The sequence below is a fragment of the Triturus cristatus genome, chromosome 6 (assembly GCF_964204655.1).
Source record: "Triturus cristatus chromosome 6, aTriCri1.1, whole genome shotgun sequence".
NCBI classification, from domain to species: Eukaryota; Metazoa; Chordata; class Amphibia; order Caudata; family Salamandridae; genus Triturus; species Triturus cristatus.
Window position 1 is genome coordinate 1,724,231,526 of NC_140589.1, and position 15,034 is coordinate 1,724,246,559.

At 45.9% G+C, this 15,034-nt stretch overlaps 1 protein-coding gene across 2 annotated transcripts in view; it reads right to left on the minus strand.

The window, feature by feature from the left end:
• Nucleotides 1–12,762, minus strand: part of RAB3GAP2 (RAB3 GTPase activating non-catalytic protein subunit 2) — a 687,447-nt gene extending 674,685 nt beyond the window's left edge. For both annotated transcript variants that reach the window (XM_085612952.1, XM_085612951.1), the window contains exon 1: nt 12,490–12,762. In XM_085612952.1, coding sequence (XP_085469078.1) covers nt 12,490–12,595 — 106 coding nt within the window. In that variant the 5' untranslated portion in view covers nt 12,596–12,762. The remainder of the gene's footprint in view (nt 1–12,489) is intronic.
• Nucleotides 12,763–15,034: the final 2,272 nt, after the last annotated feature.

Below are 15,034 nucleotides of genomic sequence, written 5' to 3' on the forward strand. Positions count from 1 at the left end.
CTTGCTATAAATGTGTTATTTAGACACCTCTATCGGAAGCAGTTCAATGAGAGACAAGAGAATTTTTTTAATGGTGTAAAAATTGAACATATGTGTTTTGTGGTGTAGGTTGTGAAGAAATTGTACTTATATATGTATTTAGGGACGTTTGGCTACTCTAGATGTAATGAGTGATGATCAACCATCTATCAGTACTTACAGAATATGTATCCAGTTCACCCAGGGTCCCCACCGGCACTCATTTCCCAGCCATCCCAGATTTTCCCAAATTTCTTTATGCAGCCACGATCCTTGTAGACTTAACATTCCATCACTTTACAATATTCCATACCCATCTCCCACCAATATAGTCACGGGGTGATGGCATTATTAAATATACAACGTATATGTAAAACAGAGAAAAAGTCTCTGAGCAAAGTATCAGGGTTCCATGCATACCAATAATGCATAGGTGATGTGCTTTGGGTGTTTAGAAAGAGCCTATATAATTATTTGTCACTTTTTCCATTTAATCCGAATTACAAAAAGTAATTGCTGCATGTCAACATGTTCCTTTTAAGAGGATGATGCCATCCTTACCCCTTGAGTTTTCTGGTATGGTTCTACCTCAAACTTCATAAGGTTCTTATTTTTTACAGGATGATAGCATGAGCAAAACAGGTTCAGCCCCACTAATTACTGACATGACTTGCTAATAAACAGCAATACGTGAAGAGATTAAAAATATTTATTCACAATAAAGAAACAAAGTAGCGACATGTCAATATGCTAATACTTTGCATTAAAAAAAAGGATATGTCATAGAAGAATTTAATTTACACAGTGACAATGATGATTATCATCTGTCCAAGGTGCTGAGGTCTGTTAACCAGGCCGCAGCCACTTGAACTCGGACTGAAATAGTTGTGTCCCTCCAAGGATGAGTTGTCATTTTACTTAGAACTTTTTCTGTCTTGTAATGTGACTTACATTGGTTCTCTGATGTCTTTATTGTCATTAAGCTTGCAGTGTTGGTACATCACAATTCTCTACCAAATTTTTCTGAAGATCTGCTTTCATCATCAGGCCAAGTTATGAAAGAAGAGCTAATGACATGTTTCGGTGTAATTCATTTACTACTCAGGACATTTCCGGTTGAACAGGGTGGTAGCTCATATCAAACCAGTGACCATTTTCCACCACAGCTGCCAGTTCTATTCTCAACAAAGATGACTTGTGACATATTACAAACAGCAAAACGAATAACTGCTCTGTCATTAGACAATAACATTTTCATAGCTTCCCCTAGTGTTTGCCTTGTTTCACTTCTTTTCAGAAGTGATTGCATTGCCATGCCAGCAACAAATAGGGGTCAAAATAGTTGAGCTGGGAGGAGGAGCCAAGATGGCGACCGGGACGGCAGCGTAGGCTCCCGGCTCCGTGAACCTCCACATCCCGCACAGATATCCTGCATGTGATCCTCAGCCTGCACTACATGCCCGTGTTGGTGATTGAGAGCGGCAACCGATCGTGTGATACTGAAGTTTCTGGCGGCGGTACCGCCTGAGAAATGTTCGTTTGAAGTTTGCGGCCTGTGCAGCCCTGGAGCCGGGACCTCGGGTGGACAACATGGCCGGGCGGCAGTTCAACAACAGCGGCCATTGGTGACCGGGTGGAGTCGGAATACCGAAGCGGAGCGAATATTGGCCTGAATCTCGCTGTGGTCGCTCCTACCATCGAGCGTGGCGTAACGGGTGCATACCCGGGGTGACGATTCCAGGGTCTTTCGGCGATTGCCTGGGCCCTCGCCAGTGAACTGATCGGACGCGGCCTGTGGCTCGTCCCGATTTGCGCGGGCTGCTCCCGGTTTTCGCGGGCACTGGCCCAGGAGGAGAACGACTGTTACCTGTGACCACACACTGGATGCATATTTTGCCTGCCTCCGGAACCCTGTTTGCAGTGACATGGAACTTGATGCGCTTGTGCCTGAGTCCCGGTTCCCATCTGGGGTGGCCCTGCCCTGCGGCCATCTTGATGGGATGGACTCTATCATCCTGTACATTGGGTCACAGCAAGATTGGGAGTGTGTGGCGCAGAGGAGCGTAGCGGAGCGAGCGCAGGGGGCTGTGCTGGGGTACGGTGACCTTCTCGACGCTCTCGGAGCCCTTCATTCCACCCTGGTTCACGGCGCCCGGGTATTGGGGAGGAAGCTGGATGGTATTGCGTCAGCGTCGGAACAGTTGCGGTCTGCCTGTCCCCAGGTACACAAGGATCTGCTTCACCCTACACAGGAGGAAAGTAACGTGACCGCCTCTGTGAATAAGGGACAGCTGGAAATTTCGGACACTGTGGCAGCGTGTGGTCGGCTGGCTGTGGGGTCGGCCTGTTCCGGAGATTTTGGACTTGAGCAGAAGGTGGTGACTTTGTCCCATGCGCGGCCTCCGGCGACCCAGGCGATCTTCCCGCAGCGGTCGCCTGCTCTGGCTGATTCCTCCTTCCTGGACCTTGTGTGCGGCGCAGGCCCTGGGGCAGTACTGGGAAAGGTGATCTTCCATGACGATGACTGTGTTGGTGTTCAGAGACATCCTCCCTACATGTGTGTGTCCCTTCCTGGTCTTCTTTGGATGCTCCTCTTCCTTGTAACTTTGGACATGATAATGGGTCGCTGGGTATGCATTGGTGGATTCGCAAAGCGTGGCCAAGGATAAGGCTGATCCTTCAGAGGTTGTCATTTAATAGGCGGGCGGGCTTGGGGGTTGTGTGCTCTCACGGCATAACTGATAGTGTAGTCTGTGAATAATGCTCCCCATTTCTCTTAGACATCGTCGAATTTTTGTTGTTTACTGTTTGTTTTGGGGAGGAATATATTGTGCGGGAGGGAGAAGCCAGGGGCATGGTTGAAGGCCCTCCTCCAGTTTATTACTATTCTCTCCCCTTCTCTGTTAGGGGGGGTTTCCTCTCTTTCCCCTTTTTCTCTGTTTCTTCTATATTTCGGGTTTGGTTCTGGGGCGACAGGCACACTGCGGGGGGGGAGGGGGCCGTAGTCATCTGCAGAGGTGCAGGGTGGGGGGTTGGGGGGGGGGGGCTTCTTTAGTTCTTTACTTTGTTCCTATGGCCTCCTTTTTCTTCTCTTATTCTTCTTTGTCTTTCTTTTCTGGGGTCAGTACGGTAGGTTTCCTTCGTTGCCAATCATTGTTTTTTATTTGTGCATCAATTTCCGTGATGTCTTCTGGGTACTAGGGCAGGGGACTGCAGGCGCAAACGGCTCGTGACATTCCTCCACATCCTGAACCTCCTGTTTCAGCGCCATTGACTTGATAGATTGCTGTTCATTGTTGACGTTCACTACTCTGCCTGCCATTTTTCGCTGCTGAGAACTTGATTGGCACCTGATCCTTCTATCCCTTATTGTAAAATGAAAACCTTTTATATCCTGGTTTCCCCTTTGGGCTGTTCGCTGGACTAGAGTATACTAGCATGGAGAATCTGCTTCCCGAGGTGCTGCGTGTGATTAAGATTTGCTTGCTGTTACTTTAACTGCTTAGCGGCCGGCCCCGAGGGTTGTAGGCCCATACTTGTCTTTGGTTGCAATGTCAATAAAGGTTTTAAAAAAAAACAATAGTTGAGCTGTGTAGAAGAAGCAGAAAGTAGGTCTTGGAAACTGGAACTTGTGGTATTTCCAGGAGATACATGTGCTGAACAAGAGCTATGACGTCTACAAAGTGAAACTACATATGCCGTTTGCACCGTACCAATACCGAAGTTAAAGAGAAATGACTCAGAAAAAAGCAAAGAACATAGGAACGTTCAACACTGCATCATCAATCGCAAGGCATATAATATACCATCCACCACTAAGTCCACACTACCCAACTCGCTGCATATAATATGAAATATTTATGTATAATTTACAGCTTTAGAGGAATATGTATTGTACCCATCTAGGTACTGTAAATACATATATGAAAATTCTGCTTCAAGGACATCGAAAAAGGACTACATTACAAATGAATTAGAGTAAAATGTATTTTTTTTAAAGAAATGTCGTTCTTTAAAAAAGTTACTGTACATGGGTAACAGAACATTTTGCATTATTCTTCGGTCACATAAAAAATAACTAGACCAGCAAGACTCAATGTTCACCTCAGCAAAATGTTACATCTCTCGTTGACGGTTTTGCTCAATGACTGGGCTACATCGATTTTATGACCTTCTCGAACCTGGCATAAATCCCACCCAGACCTTGGTTATGGCCTGCGTACTAAAGAATGTTTAAATGCGGACTCCCAGGATAGATGGCAAACCAATTGCAAGAGTTAACAAACTCACTTATCTTAGGGTCACTTTTTGATTTGCAGGGTCCCCGACTGGCGTGTATATCCAGAGCTAGAATAGGATTTCTCAATTGGTGACGGGTTAATTTTCCACCTGGATTCTTTTATTGGCAAAAAACACTATTGGCCCCTTTTTAGAAGTTTATCGGAGGAAATGTCTTCCGGTTTTAAGATACTTGAGCATGTGGGGGCTACAAAAAGGTTTCTAGCCTCCAAGCGGAGAAAATGATGGTGTGTAGAAAGCTTTTGGCCTCACGCAATGTATCCCGGATTTTATATTGTACGAGGACCTTGGCTTGGAGTACGTTGAGGACTACATCAACTTGGCCCCAACTGCTACTGTGGTGCTCTATGTGAAGCAATCCTCATGTCCTACTTAACAGAGATATAATTGAGGACTGTTTATCATGCAGCATCAGTCTCCAAATACCGTGGTTGGCCTATGTCAAGCGGATGTGTCACTTACTGGCTAGGCAGAATTACTTCCACAAGCCAGAACGGCTGAAAGACAGATCCCAGGCAGATGGCCATATGCAAATCAGTCTGACTCTGTCCCTTTGGTATCGCTTTGTTCGCCCTAAGTTGGCAGGGTATGCCCAGACGTGGGTCCCTTGCTCACTTTGCCACTGGATTCAAGATAGTCTGGCTGATGAGGGTTATGAACCCGAAACCAGTCCCAGGATGCTTGTTTCCGGTCCAGGGAAGACATGGCTTGGCAGTTCAGGCTGGACTGTTCCCATGAGGCACAGGGTCAGACTGATTTGCATATGGCCATGTCTGAACTGGGGTGGTGGAGTGAGCTAAAGAATGATGATTGATTAAACCCAGATCAGTTGACTGGGGGTGAGTGTTTGATTTGCTGGTATCGTCCTAGTATATATGACATTGTTATATTTCACATCGAGAATTATTTAAATAATGCCGGAGAAAAACATGTTCTCAATTAAAACACGACTATGCACCAGGCAGCCTGTAGTATTCTCAGTTGCAATTCAGAGGTCTATAGCCAACACGCAGTTCACCCCCTAGTTGCTCGAAGGCCTGAGTCTTTTTCAAGGCTGCAAATTAGTACATATTTGATATACAAGCAAGTACAATAACAAATAGTCATGAAAAAATTTGGGACTTTTGACTATTTTATATATTCCATTATACGCCTTACCCATTTGGTATGAGAAAAACATTTCAGTGCGCAACACTTTGTGACACACTGACTAAAAGGTTGTACATATTAGGTAGGAAGAAAGACATGGGGCGCTGAATGTTTCTGGGAGATATAGCCACACACATGCTTTAAAAACTTTCAGAGTCGCTTGATCTAGTCTCTCCGTCCACTCGCTGCCACTGAAGCATCTACAGCCAATCCTCTGGGTCAAACGCAGCAGCTCACATCACCAGAAACCCCTGGGAGCTTGGCCTCGGGGCAATGCACGCACTACGTAGATTTTTTCAGCCTGTACACTAATGATGTCTTGGTCACTTTGGATGACCCCGCACACTGCCTGCCAGCCTTCTTGGAATAATTGTAGTTCAGGAAAGTGCCCAGGCTTAAAATGAACCTACAGAAGTCTCAGACACTCCGCCTCTCAGTCCCACAAGCCCTCCACTCGCAATTGACTAACCAATACCCGCTGACATGGCCAAACCTTTATCCCTTACTTAAGCATAGCTATATCAAAATGGACCTCTCCCAATGGAAACACTAAATCCTCTTGTGGTTGGGACGCAACGCAGCCTTGAAGATGACAGTGCTCTATAGGACTTTGTATCCGTTTCAAGCAATGCCACCTACCCCTACCCCACAGAGCATACTCAAAACCCAACAGGCAAAACGTCTGCGATTTGTGTGGAATGGCAGGCACCCTCGCATACACAGGTCCCTAGCTTACCGACCCAAGGAGGACAGCGGAATGGGTGCGCCTAGCCTGACCCAATATTATCAGGCCGCCCATCTCCACTAGGTCATAGAATTGCAATTGCACAGGAGTGAATAGGGGAAACACTGGTGCTTTATGGGCCATGTGATTGCTGGGATACATATGTGGAAGAGCCCTTAGTAGCCCCGCAGACACAGGGTTTGGGGGCTCTACTCCTTCCCACTCATGAGGGCAATATTCAAAACATGGAACTCCACTGCAAAGTGGGGTGGACTGACTACATTCCTGTACTCAATAACCCCCATCCTGGACAACCCAGACTTTACTCCAGGCCTACACCCCACTGCTTTTTGAGGCCAGGCAGAAATCTGGGTTCAAATCAATAGGACATCTCTTTGATGAAAAGGGGAAAATCCTGTTCGATCACCTAAGTACAGATTACTGTCTCCCGGAGGCTGAACGCCACCATTGTCTCAGTGAGGAATGTTGTGCAGAGAACGCTTACCCCTTTTGAGAAATGGCCCATACTAAAAAGGGACAATAAATGCCTATTAATAGAAATCTACACCCTCCTTTCGCGAGCTCCCATGTATGAGAAAACCTTGGGTCAGCTGCGCTGGGAGAGCAAAATTGGATGTTCCCTCACACACAAAAAATGGGGGGAGATATGCTACCGCAGTACTACCACAGGCAACACACAGCACGTAACGCTGCGAGCACCCAGGGGGCCACTAAGGTTACTGCATACTGGTATCTCACTTCCACTCGGCTACACAAAATGAGCCCTACACATAGCGAGACCTGTTGGCAGGGCTGAGGAGCAACGGGCACACTACTGCATCTCCTGGGGTCCTGTCCCAAACTGACCAGATATTGGGAGGATAGTTTAGCTGGCACAGATACACATAGGGGCACACAACTACCCTATGTTCTGACATACACAATACTAGGCCTACCTAACCCGCCGCCATACCCTTAAAGATCCAAAAAGGGACACCAGATATGGCTAACACTTAGAGCAGCACTGCAAGGAAACTGGGGCACAGTGAGATGAAGGACTTTGTCAAAGATAAGACAATATAGTCTAGGGGAAAGGGAACGACTGTGCCCAGTTTCCCTGACCGAAAGTAATTTACAGGACTCTGCCTTTTTCAGATTTCCTGCACATTGAGACTGCCCGCATATTCAGAGCCTTGCCATGATCACACTACCGCCCTAACAGAGACCTGGCACAAACAGAACTCTTTTATGTACAGAGTCTGATATAATTGGAAAGAAGATATGACTGGGCTCTGTACAATTCAGAATCTCGCATAATATGATCTCTCGCATAATCAGAGCAAGGTTAATCAGAGCTCTGAAATAATTAGAGCATTTTCTTCGTATGTTGCCTACAACATGACACAAATGGGGCCAGTGGTTTGTTATACATGATAATTAGATTATGTAGCATGTCACCCAATGATAGGGCAAGAAAATTAAGTCAAGGTCATTATTACAGATACAGTTACTGTATGCTCCTGTAATTATTTGACACTGTAAAGGTTGTTGATATGGAAACCTGATAGTTCACAGGTTCAACAGGCTTTGATCCTACCACATAAAAATGTTGTATGTCTAGCACTTTGAAAAAGGTAGCATATAAATAACAGATTATCATGTTGGCCGAGGATGAGAAGTGGGCATCGTTTCCTCTTTCAATGAAAATAGAAGAGCTAAAACTGGTTCTGCAATAAACCTCTTGAGCAGCTTTTATTGATGCCATGTGTATTGTAGAAGTGCCTGCATCTTCAGAGGTTCTACAGCTGCTCTCTCTTATTCTGGTACTGAGGGACATTTGAGTTCATTAAGTATGCATTCCTCAAATGTGACAGACAACACACATTAATGTAGGATTCCTCCAACATCAGAAGTGTGTTCTTGACCCCGTGACAGCGTAAAGCGCATTTCCTTTGCATCAGTCAAGCATATTATTTTGGTCTCGAAACAGAAGGCTGGAGCCAGAGGTGATTTGCAACAGAACTACTTATTTTCTGGGGAAGGGTTACAAAACGATGCAGGGTCAAAATGAGTCTCTGCCCAGAAAAGATCTGTAGGCCAGAATGAAAATAATAAATTTGGGTTCTGGTAGGAGTACAGAGCTGCAACCTGAGGATTTTTCTGGCACTAATCAATTTGTGTTTTTTGCAAGGCCTTGTCATTCAAAGGAGAGAAGAGTATTTAATCAAATATAAGAGCATATAACGTCCTTAATATCTCCAGTTGAAAGGAATTATGGATGAAGTCAAATCTGGTTGTGCATGTAGACATCAGCAAAAGTGGTCTTGGTAAAATACTGATTGCCACTAAGAACTGCTGTTTTGCCACCTCGCTGCTTTCCCCAAGTATCACATTTTATCCCACATTCATCCGCCCATGAAATAATCTGCATATTTGTCTTATTGTAGATACTGCAACGATTCATATTTTAATAGCATAAGTAGAAACAAATTAAAGAACATTTTTAACTTTCCACAATAATCAATGTGTCAGAATTCCTCTATTCAGCTTAACGTTTTCAGAGTCCCAGTGGACATTGCTGTTAAACTCCTGCATTATTTAAACCCCACAATGGATGAAATGCCAGGAATCCTGATTTGTCACACAAAGAATTCTGCTGCTTATTTTCTTATTTCTAATAAACAATTCCCTAAATTATTCAGTGGCAAGACTTTGCACCATCTCTGCCACTAACAATTCTAAAGTTGCTTCTAAGACTATCAAGCTATGAACCAAAAGTTCCTTCTAACGACTGGGAAATCATGGAACTCCCAGAGATTGGAAAAATCAGTTTATGTGAATTGTAGGGTCATACAAAATCACTCAACATTCCCGAATTAATTCAGCATGGATGAACCCCGAGACTGGTATTATCCGAAACAATTATTACCACCCAATGAAAATCAAAGATGAACATGTGACAACACTGCTAATTTGTAATATACCCAAGGCCAGCGACATAGACATTCACAAAATTCTACCTGAGCAACTGAATGTTTTTGCAAGCTTTTTCGATGATGGCATCATGAGCTGCCACCAAATCATTTACCTCCCCCATTACCCACCTATCCCGCACCTGCAAGGACTTTCTGTCTAGGATTTCTGGAAACCACTTGTTTGTCTGTGCCTTCCTTGCTGTTTATTTTGCCTTGTGTTTATTTCCTGATCCTTCCCATACTCCTCACTCTGCTTTACTATGATCATTATGACGTGGAGCACATCTTAATATTCTCCTAGTTAATTTGCCTTCATGGCATTAACCACTTTCCATGCACAATGTTTGTGAGTGTTCACTGGTCATTGCACGGACAGATGTCCATCTACCCTGTCAGCACTGTTCAAATACATTGACAACATGCACTCGCAATTGACAGCTGCACAGGCTACTTTCCATGCGTAGTACACTTGTCCCTGTCAATGTATGCGGACAATGGTTCCAGTACACTGCCATCACCCACCACTATCCGTGACTTCCTAATTCTGCCATGCACATAGCTAGCACTCAATGTGGACCCAGCTGATGTCAGTAGAGTGGATGGACAAAAGGCAGTCCTGACAATTGACAATGAGCAATGTGCCAACAAAATTTGTGAAACATAAGTTGGATCGGAGCACAGTTCTGTTTTCTGCTATTAAAATGCTGAATATATTATTCACATGTACTAAAGTATGGGGAAGCCCAAATAACCCTATGCGAACCTTGGCTTGTATACAACAAAAAAAGAAAAAGGGTTATCTATAGGAATCAATTAAATGTACCTCAAACCAGGCTTAACAATAGTGGTGCTGCTCAGTATTGGAAGGCTCAAAAAATCCACTCCCTATGGCGAGTCACATTTAATCCGGACGAGCTATTTTAGGGCCTACTCGCCCGTTTTGGCGAGCTGACAACAGTTGTTCTGCTTGCTCACAAATTGAATGAGAAATAAAGGTGCCTTTAAATCTTGTTATCTTGTCACATTTGCTCAGCTTTCAGAGACAGAGTTCAAAAGTCAGTTTCTCTTCCTACATTTACTTTTCTCTCTGCGACTGAAGTTAGAGGTTTGTAAAGTGAACTGTGTGACAAAGCATGTGTAATGAAAGGCTGTAAGATTTCAGGCATCACTGAAATAGCTAAGTGACCTGTTCAAACATTTCAAATATATTTCCCTAGCTATGAAGACACACTTTTGTAATTCTGAGGTGAAAAAAAAAAGATTTTTATAGGATCAAAACACTTTACTTGATTATGTGCAAATTTTAAATATTTTTGCTGAAACACAATTTCCAAACATTGTTTATGCACTATATAATTTTTATTAGTAAAGCTACATGTTAGTGGGAAAGTTTTGTGGCAATTTCAATGGGAAATGTGCTATCTGTAAATGACAGTTCACTACCACATCATGCTTTAGTAATATATTTATGAAAAGTGAGTTTTTAAACATGAACTGGGAAATATTCCTGTGCAGAAGACAATGCTATTAGTGAACTAAGAGGCAAGCCAGGGATCACGTGTACCCTATATGAGGGCTCAATTCTTATTATACATGGAGCAAATGTTTAGTCTAGTAAATAAAAAGGTTTTTTGTCGAGACGAAATAGCGAACTTGATTATTTTAAGGTACTCTCTTATATAATAAAGAAGAAATAGGTGGCTCCATAACACAAATTATTTGCCTAGGATCACACAATTTGAGACCAGTTCATGGGTCAAGTACATTACAGTTAGGTCGAGTAGATTATTCAAGTTACTAGACCTGCAGGCCTAGTAATATTTGTATGATTTTTCGAGCCCTGATTAGAACTTAAATTATTTGTGACCACAACTTAATTTGCTTTTGAATTACTTTTCAGGTGTCACACCATTTTCAGTGTAGTATGATTAATCAATTAATACAGTTACACACCAATATATACAAACATTTACGATACAACCACTGACCAATAATTCATTGTAAGTCCTTGATATATACTTAAACTTAGAGGTGTCTCCTGGATAATTACAAAAATGATTCCACCCTGTGGTAGTTTAATCAATCCAAAAGTCGGACCCGATTGGGGGCCTTATTCGAGGGGGCTGAAACATGTGGACTGTTGCAATACAAGGAGCTCCTCAATCCCCAAAGATAATAGACACAAGGAATAAATCAATCAGGATCCCTTGAGAATGAGCTTTGGTGCTATATCCCCGATTAGGTTCGATTTTTGGATTGGTGGTTGAGGAATGCAGAATCCAGGGTTCTTGCACTCCCTACATTGAAACACATTGGTGTATGAAGCAATGCTTCCTTTGCACCAGCACAACAATATGGAATTCCCACCCATCAGTTATACCAGTAATGTTTATTTTTCAGCTTTTTAAAAGAAGCGTAAAATCCTCCTAATCCTTGGACACTTTAAGACTACAAACCTTCGTACTTCTAATATTTACGTCATATACACAGACATGTAGTTAGTTCCTCATCAACACCGCCCCTTTTGTTGACCCAACCTTCTCAAAGCACTCTAAATGTTAACTCGCTTTTCTTACTTCTTTGAGAGCACCTTCCTGCGTTAACCTTTTGACTCTTTCTGACTCTTCCAATTTTGTCGCTTATTTCCACATTTGCTTATTACCCCTACTGTTGCCTCTCTCTTTGTTAAACTGTTCTTCCTCTGTTCGTTAGTTGTAATTAATTTTTACCCTGTGTTGGACAAGTTCATAGATAATCTTTATAATTATTTTTAACTTATTCCTGTTACTTTGTAAAACTCTTTTTTACCTCTGGGTTTCGCTTCGACTACAAAAAGTGAATCAATAAATGCAGTGATCAAGAATTGTGTCCATAACAGGGGTCAACACAATCCTTTCGGCGGGTATCAAATTAGTACTGTACTCTATGGAACAGTGAATACTATGTTACTTGATCAGTTTTAGAGTGTTGCAATGTTTGCCGGACATTAATGTGCAAATTGAAGCAAACACATGCTTAGCTTAAGCCAGGAGGTTTTTGTGGCCACAAAGCACTCCATTAGTTCAGGCTGTGCGCATTGTTATGGTCTATGGGTGGTTATGAGTAGTATTTGAATCAGTGACAGAGGTCACTAATAATGGTGCTAGTATTCTAGGTTGATGGATACCAGTGCAGCACTAAGGGTTATGGCTGTAGTCAGTCATCACCCTCGCCTGCTGCTACCCATGCCCAGTGCAATTGCAAGGTCAATGTTGATACAGCCAATATATTTATGTTGCTGCCCGGGTCTCTGCTCTCGTAGTAGCCCGAAAGTCCGCCACTCACCGCTTTCTCGCTGGCTGCTCTCCGGCTCTCGTAGATGGGGACATAAGAAGTCTCGCACCTGGCGAATGTCCTGAAAGTGACAAAACTCCAACAGGGAGCAGGACATGACGCCGTCTCACCAAGCAAAGGCAGCGCAGCCCTCGACTCCCTGCAGCTTGGCCCCACCGAGGTCCCGGTGTATAATAGGTTGCTGCCTCCCTGGTACCCTGCCGCTGCCTTGGCTCCAGCAAAACGAAACCGGAAGCTGTCACATCCCCCAGCATCAGCTGCTCTGCAGCGCGCGCGGCCGAGCAGCCGCGTCATCATTTAGACACGGTCGGTCGGCTGCGTCACCGAGGTTCCGCGTTCCGATCGCGCGCTTCGTGCCAATCACAATATGTCGCTTCCCAAGTTTGTGTATATTGACAACCTCGCGAACAAAAAACATGTTTAAAAGGGAGGGTGAACTACGACTTGTGAAACTTGGTCATTATATAAACATGAATACATGTAAACCATTATTGTAGGGAGATTAATTTATTTTATGAGGTTAAAATCCTATGGGGATCGATTTTTGAGGCAAATAATTGTTGTTCCCATATTGGTGAGTGTCAATGTAGTAAGGGCTCCTCGCAGAAACGCGACTACAATCCAAGTTGCTTGAAACCGGATCTTTATTCCACATATGCATTCACGACTGCTTCCTGTAGTGTTTGGGGGAGCACAGGGGAGGCCTAAGGGCATGTGGGAACCAGGGGACAGAATAAGGACACAACAGCCAGGGTCACTGTGGTGGGCCGAAGACCACGAGCGGTCTCGCGCCCGTTTATTTATACCTTCGGGCGTGCCCGCCCTCCGGGTGCGTGGGTGCGTGACCAGCGTGCTGGAACGGGCCGGGTGGCTCCGTTACCACATCCCTCCAATCTTTTAGATACAGAGATCATTTATCACGGAACAGTTCTGCTCTTGCGCACACCACGCAAAGTCTCTGAGTCTCTTACTTGGGGCTGGGTTTGGCCGAAGGCCATACGGCTGGCTCCGTGGGACATCTCCTCGGCCTGTTCCTCCTGCCCCTCTGCCACTGGGCGCCTCGGCCTCTGCGGAGGGCCCGTCCTCTCGATCGCCCGCCCCGGGCGGTGGGGGTGCGCTCCTCGATGTGCTCGCCTGCCCTCCTGGTGAGCCGCACCCTTCTGGGGCCTCGAGCTCTTCCTCCTGCGGGTCAGCCTCAGGGGAGACGGATGTTATTCGTTTGAACCAAGATGCATTTCGAGTCACCGTCCGCGTTCCTCTCCTGGCGGACACCATGGTGCCCTGCACCCCGGTCACTTCCCACACTTCCGGTTCAAACGGGGTGCGATACTTCCAATTCGGGTACCGGTCTTTCAGGATGACCCCGTCTCCCGCCTGGAGACTCCTCGCCCGGGCTCTCCTCTTCAGACTGGCCTTCTCGTTGGAGGTCCGCCTTCTCCCTTGCGCCGCCTCTTGGTCTAGCGGCCGAGGCTGCCACACATGACTCGCCGGGATATTGTCTCTGGGGGCCTTCTTGAACAGAAGGTGCGCTGGCGCACACCGAGTCGTACAGTGGGGTGTCCGGCGGTAGGCACTTAGGAACTGCGAGAGGCATTGATCCGCGTCTTCTCCTTGCTCGACTCCGATTCTCAGCGCCCGGTTCATCGTGCGCATAAATCGTTCCACCTCGCCATTCGCCTGGGGCCACTGCGGGGTGATCTTCCTGTGCCTGACCCCTCGAGCCGCTAAGTAGTCCTGGAACTCTCGCCCCTGGAATGGTGGCCCGTTGTCCGACCGGACTTCTTCAGGTAGGCCCATCATGGCAAATATGCGGTCCAGCGCCGCTCGCACCTGGTTGAATGCCGTGGAGGAAACCACTTCCACCACCGGGAACTTGGAGTGTGAATCCACCACCACTAAGGTGTGTCGCCCATCCGGGAAAGAACCAAAGTCTACACTCAACTTGGACCAGGGTTCCAGACATGGGTCCTCCGTAATCACTGGATGTGGTGCCGGCTCCCCCCCGGTGATGTTACACGAGTGACAGTTGCGGATGGCTTCCTCAACCAAAACATCCATCCGAGGGAACCACACCTTGCTCCGCAGCCTTGCCTTGGTCTTAGAGACGCCCTGATGCCCTTGATGCGCCAACCTAACCACCTCTCCTTGGAGACTCCTCGGAATGACGAGTGTTGCTCCTCGCAAGACCACGCCATGCGGCCCCTCGCTGAGTTCACTCCGCGCGTTCCACATTTGCTGCCGATAAACTCTCTCCTCTTCAGTGAGGGCTTGCACCCCATCCAGGAAGTTCCGCCAGTGGTGGGTTGCCAGCGTGCGCTTCACTTTCACGAGGCAATCGTCCAGCTCCGTGGCTTTACCGATGTCTTCCAACGTGAGTGCCACCGGGCATGCCGCTTGCGACACCAGACGGACGAACTCCTCCGTTCCCCGCTCATCCGACGGATCAGGGTGCGCCGGCTCCGGGTGTCGGGACAGGAAGTCCGCTGGGTTGCTGGCCCCGGGTCGGAACACGACCTCAAATCGGTACGCCTGTAAT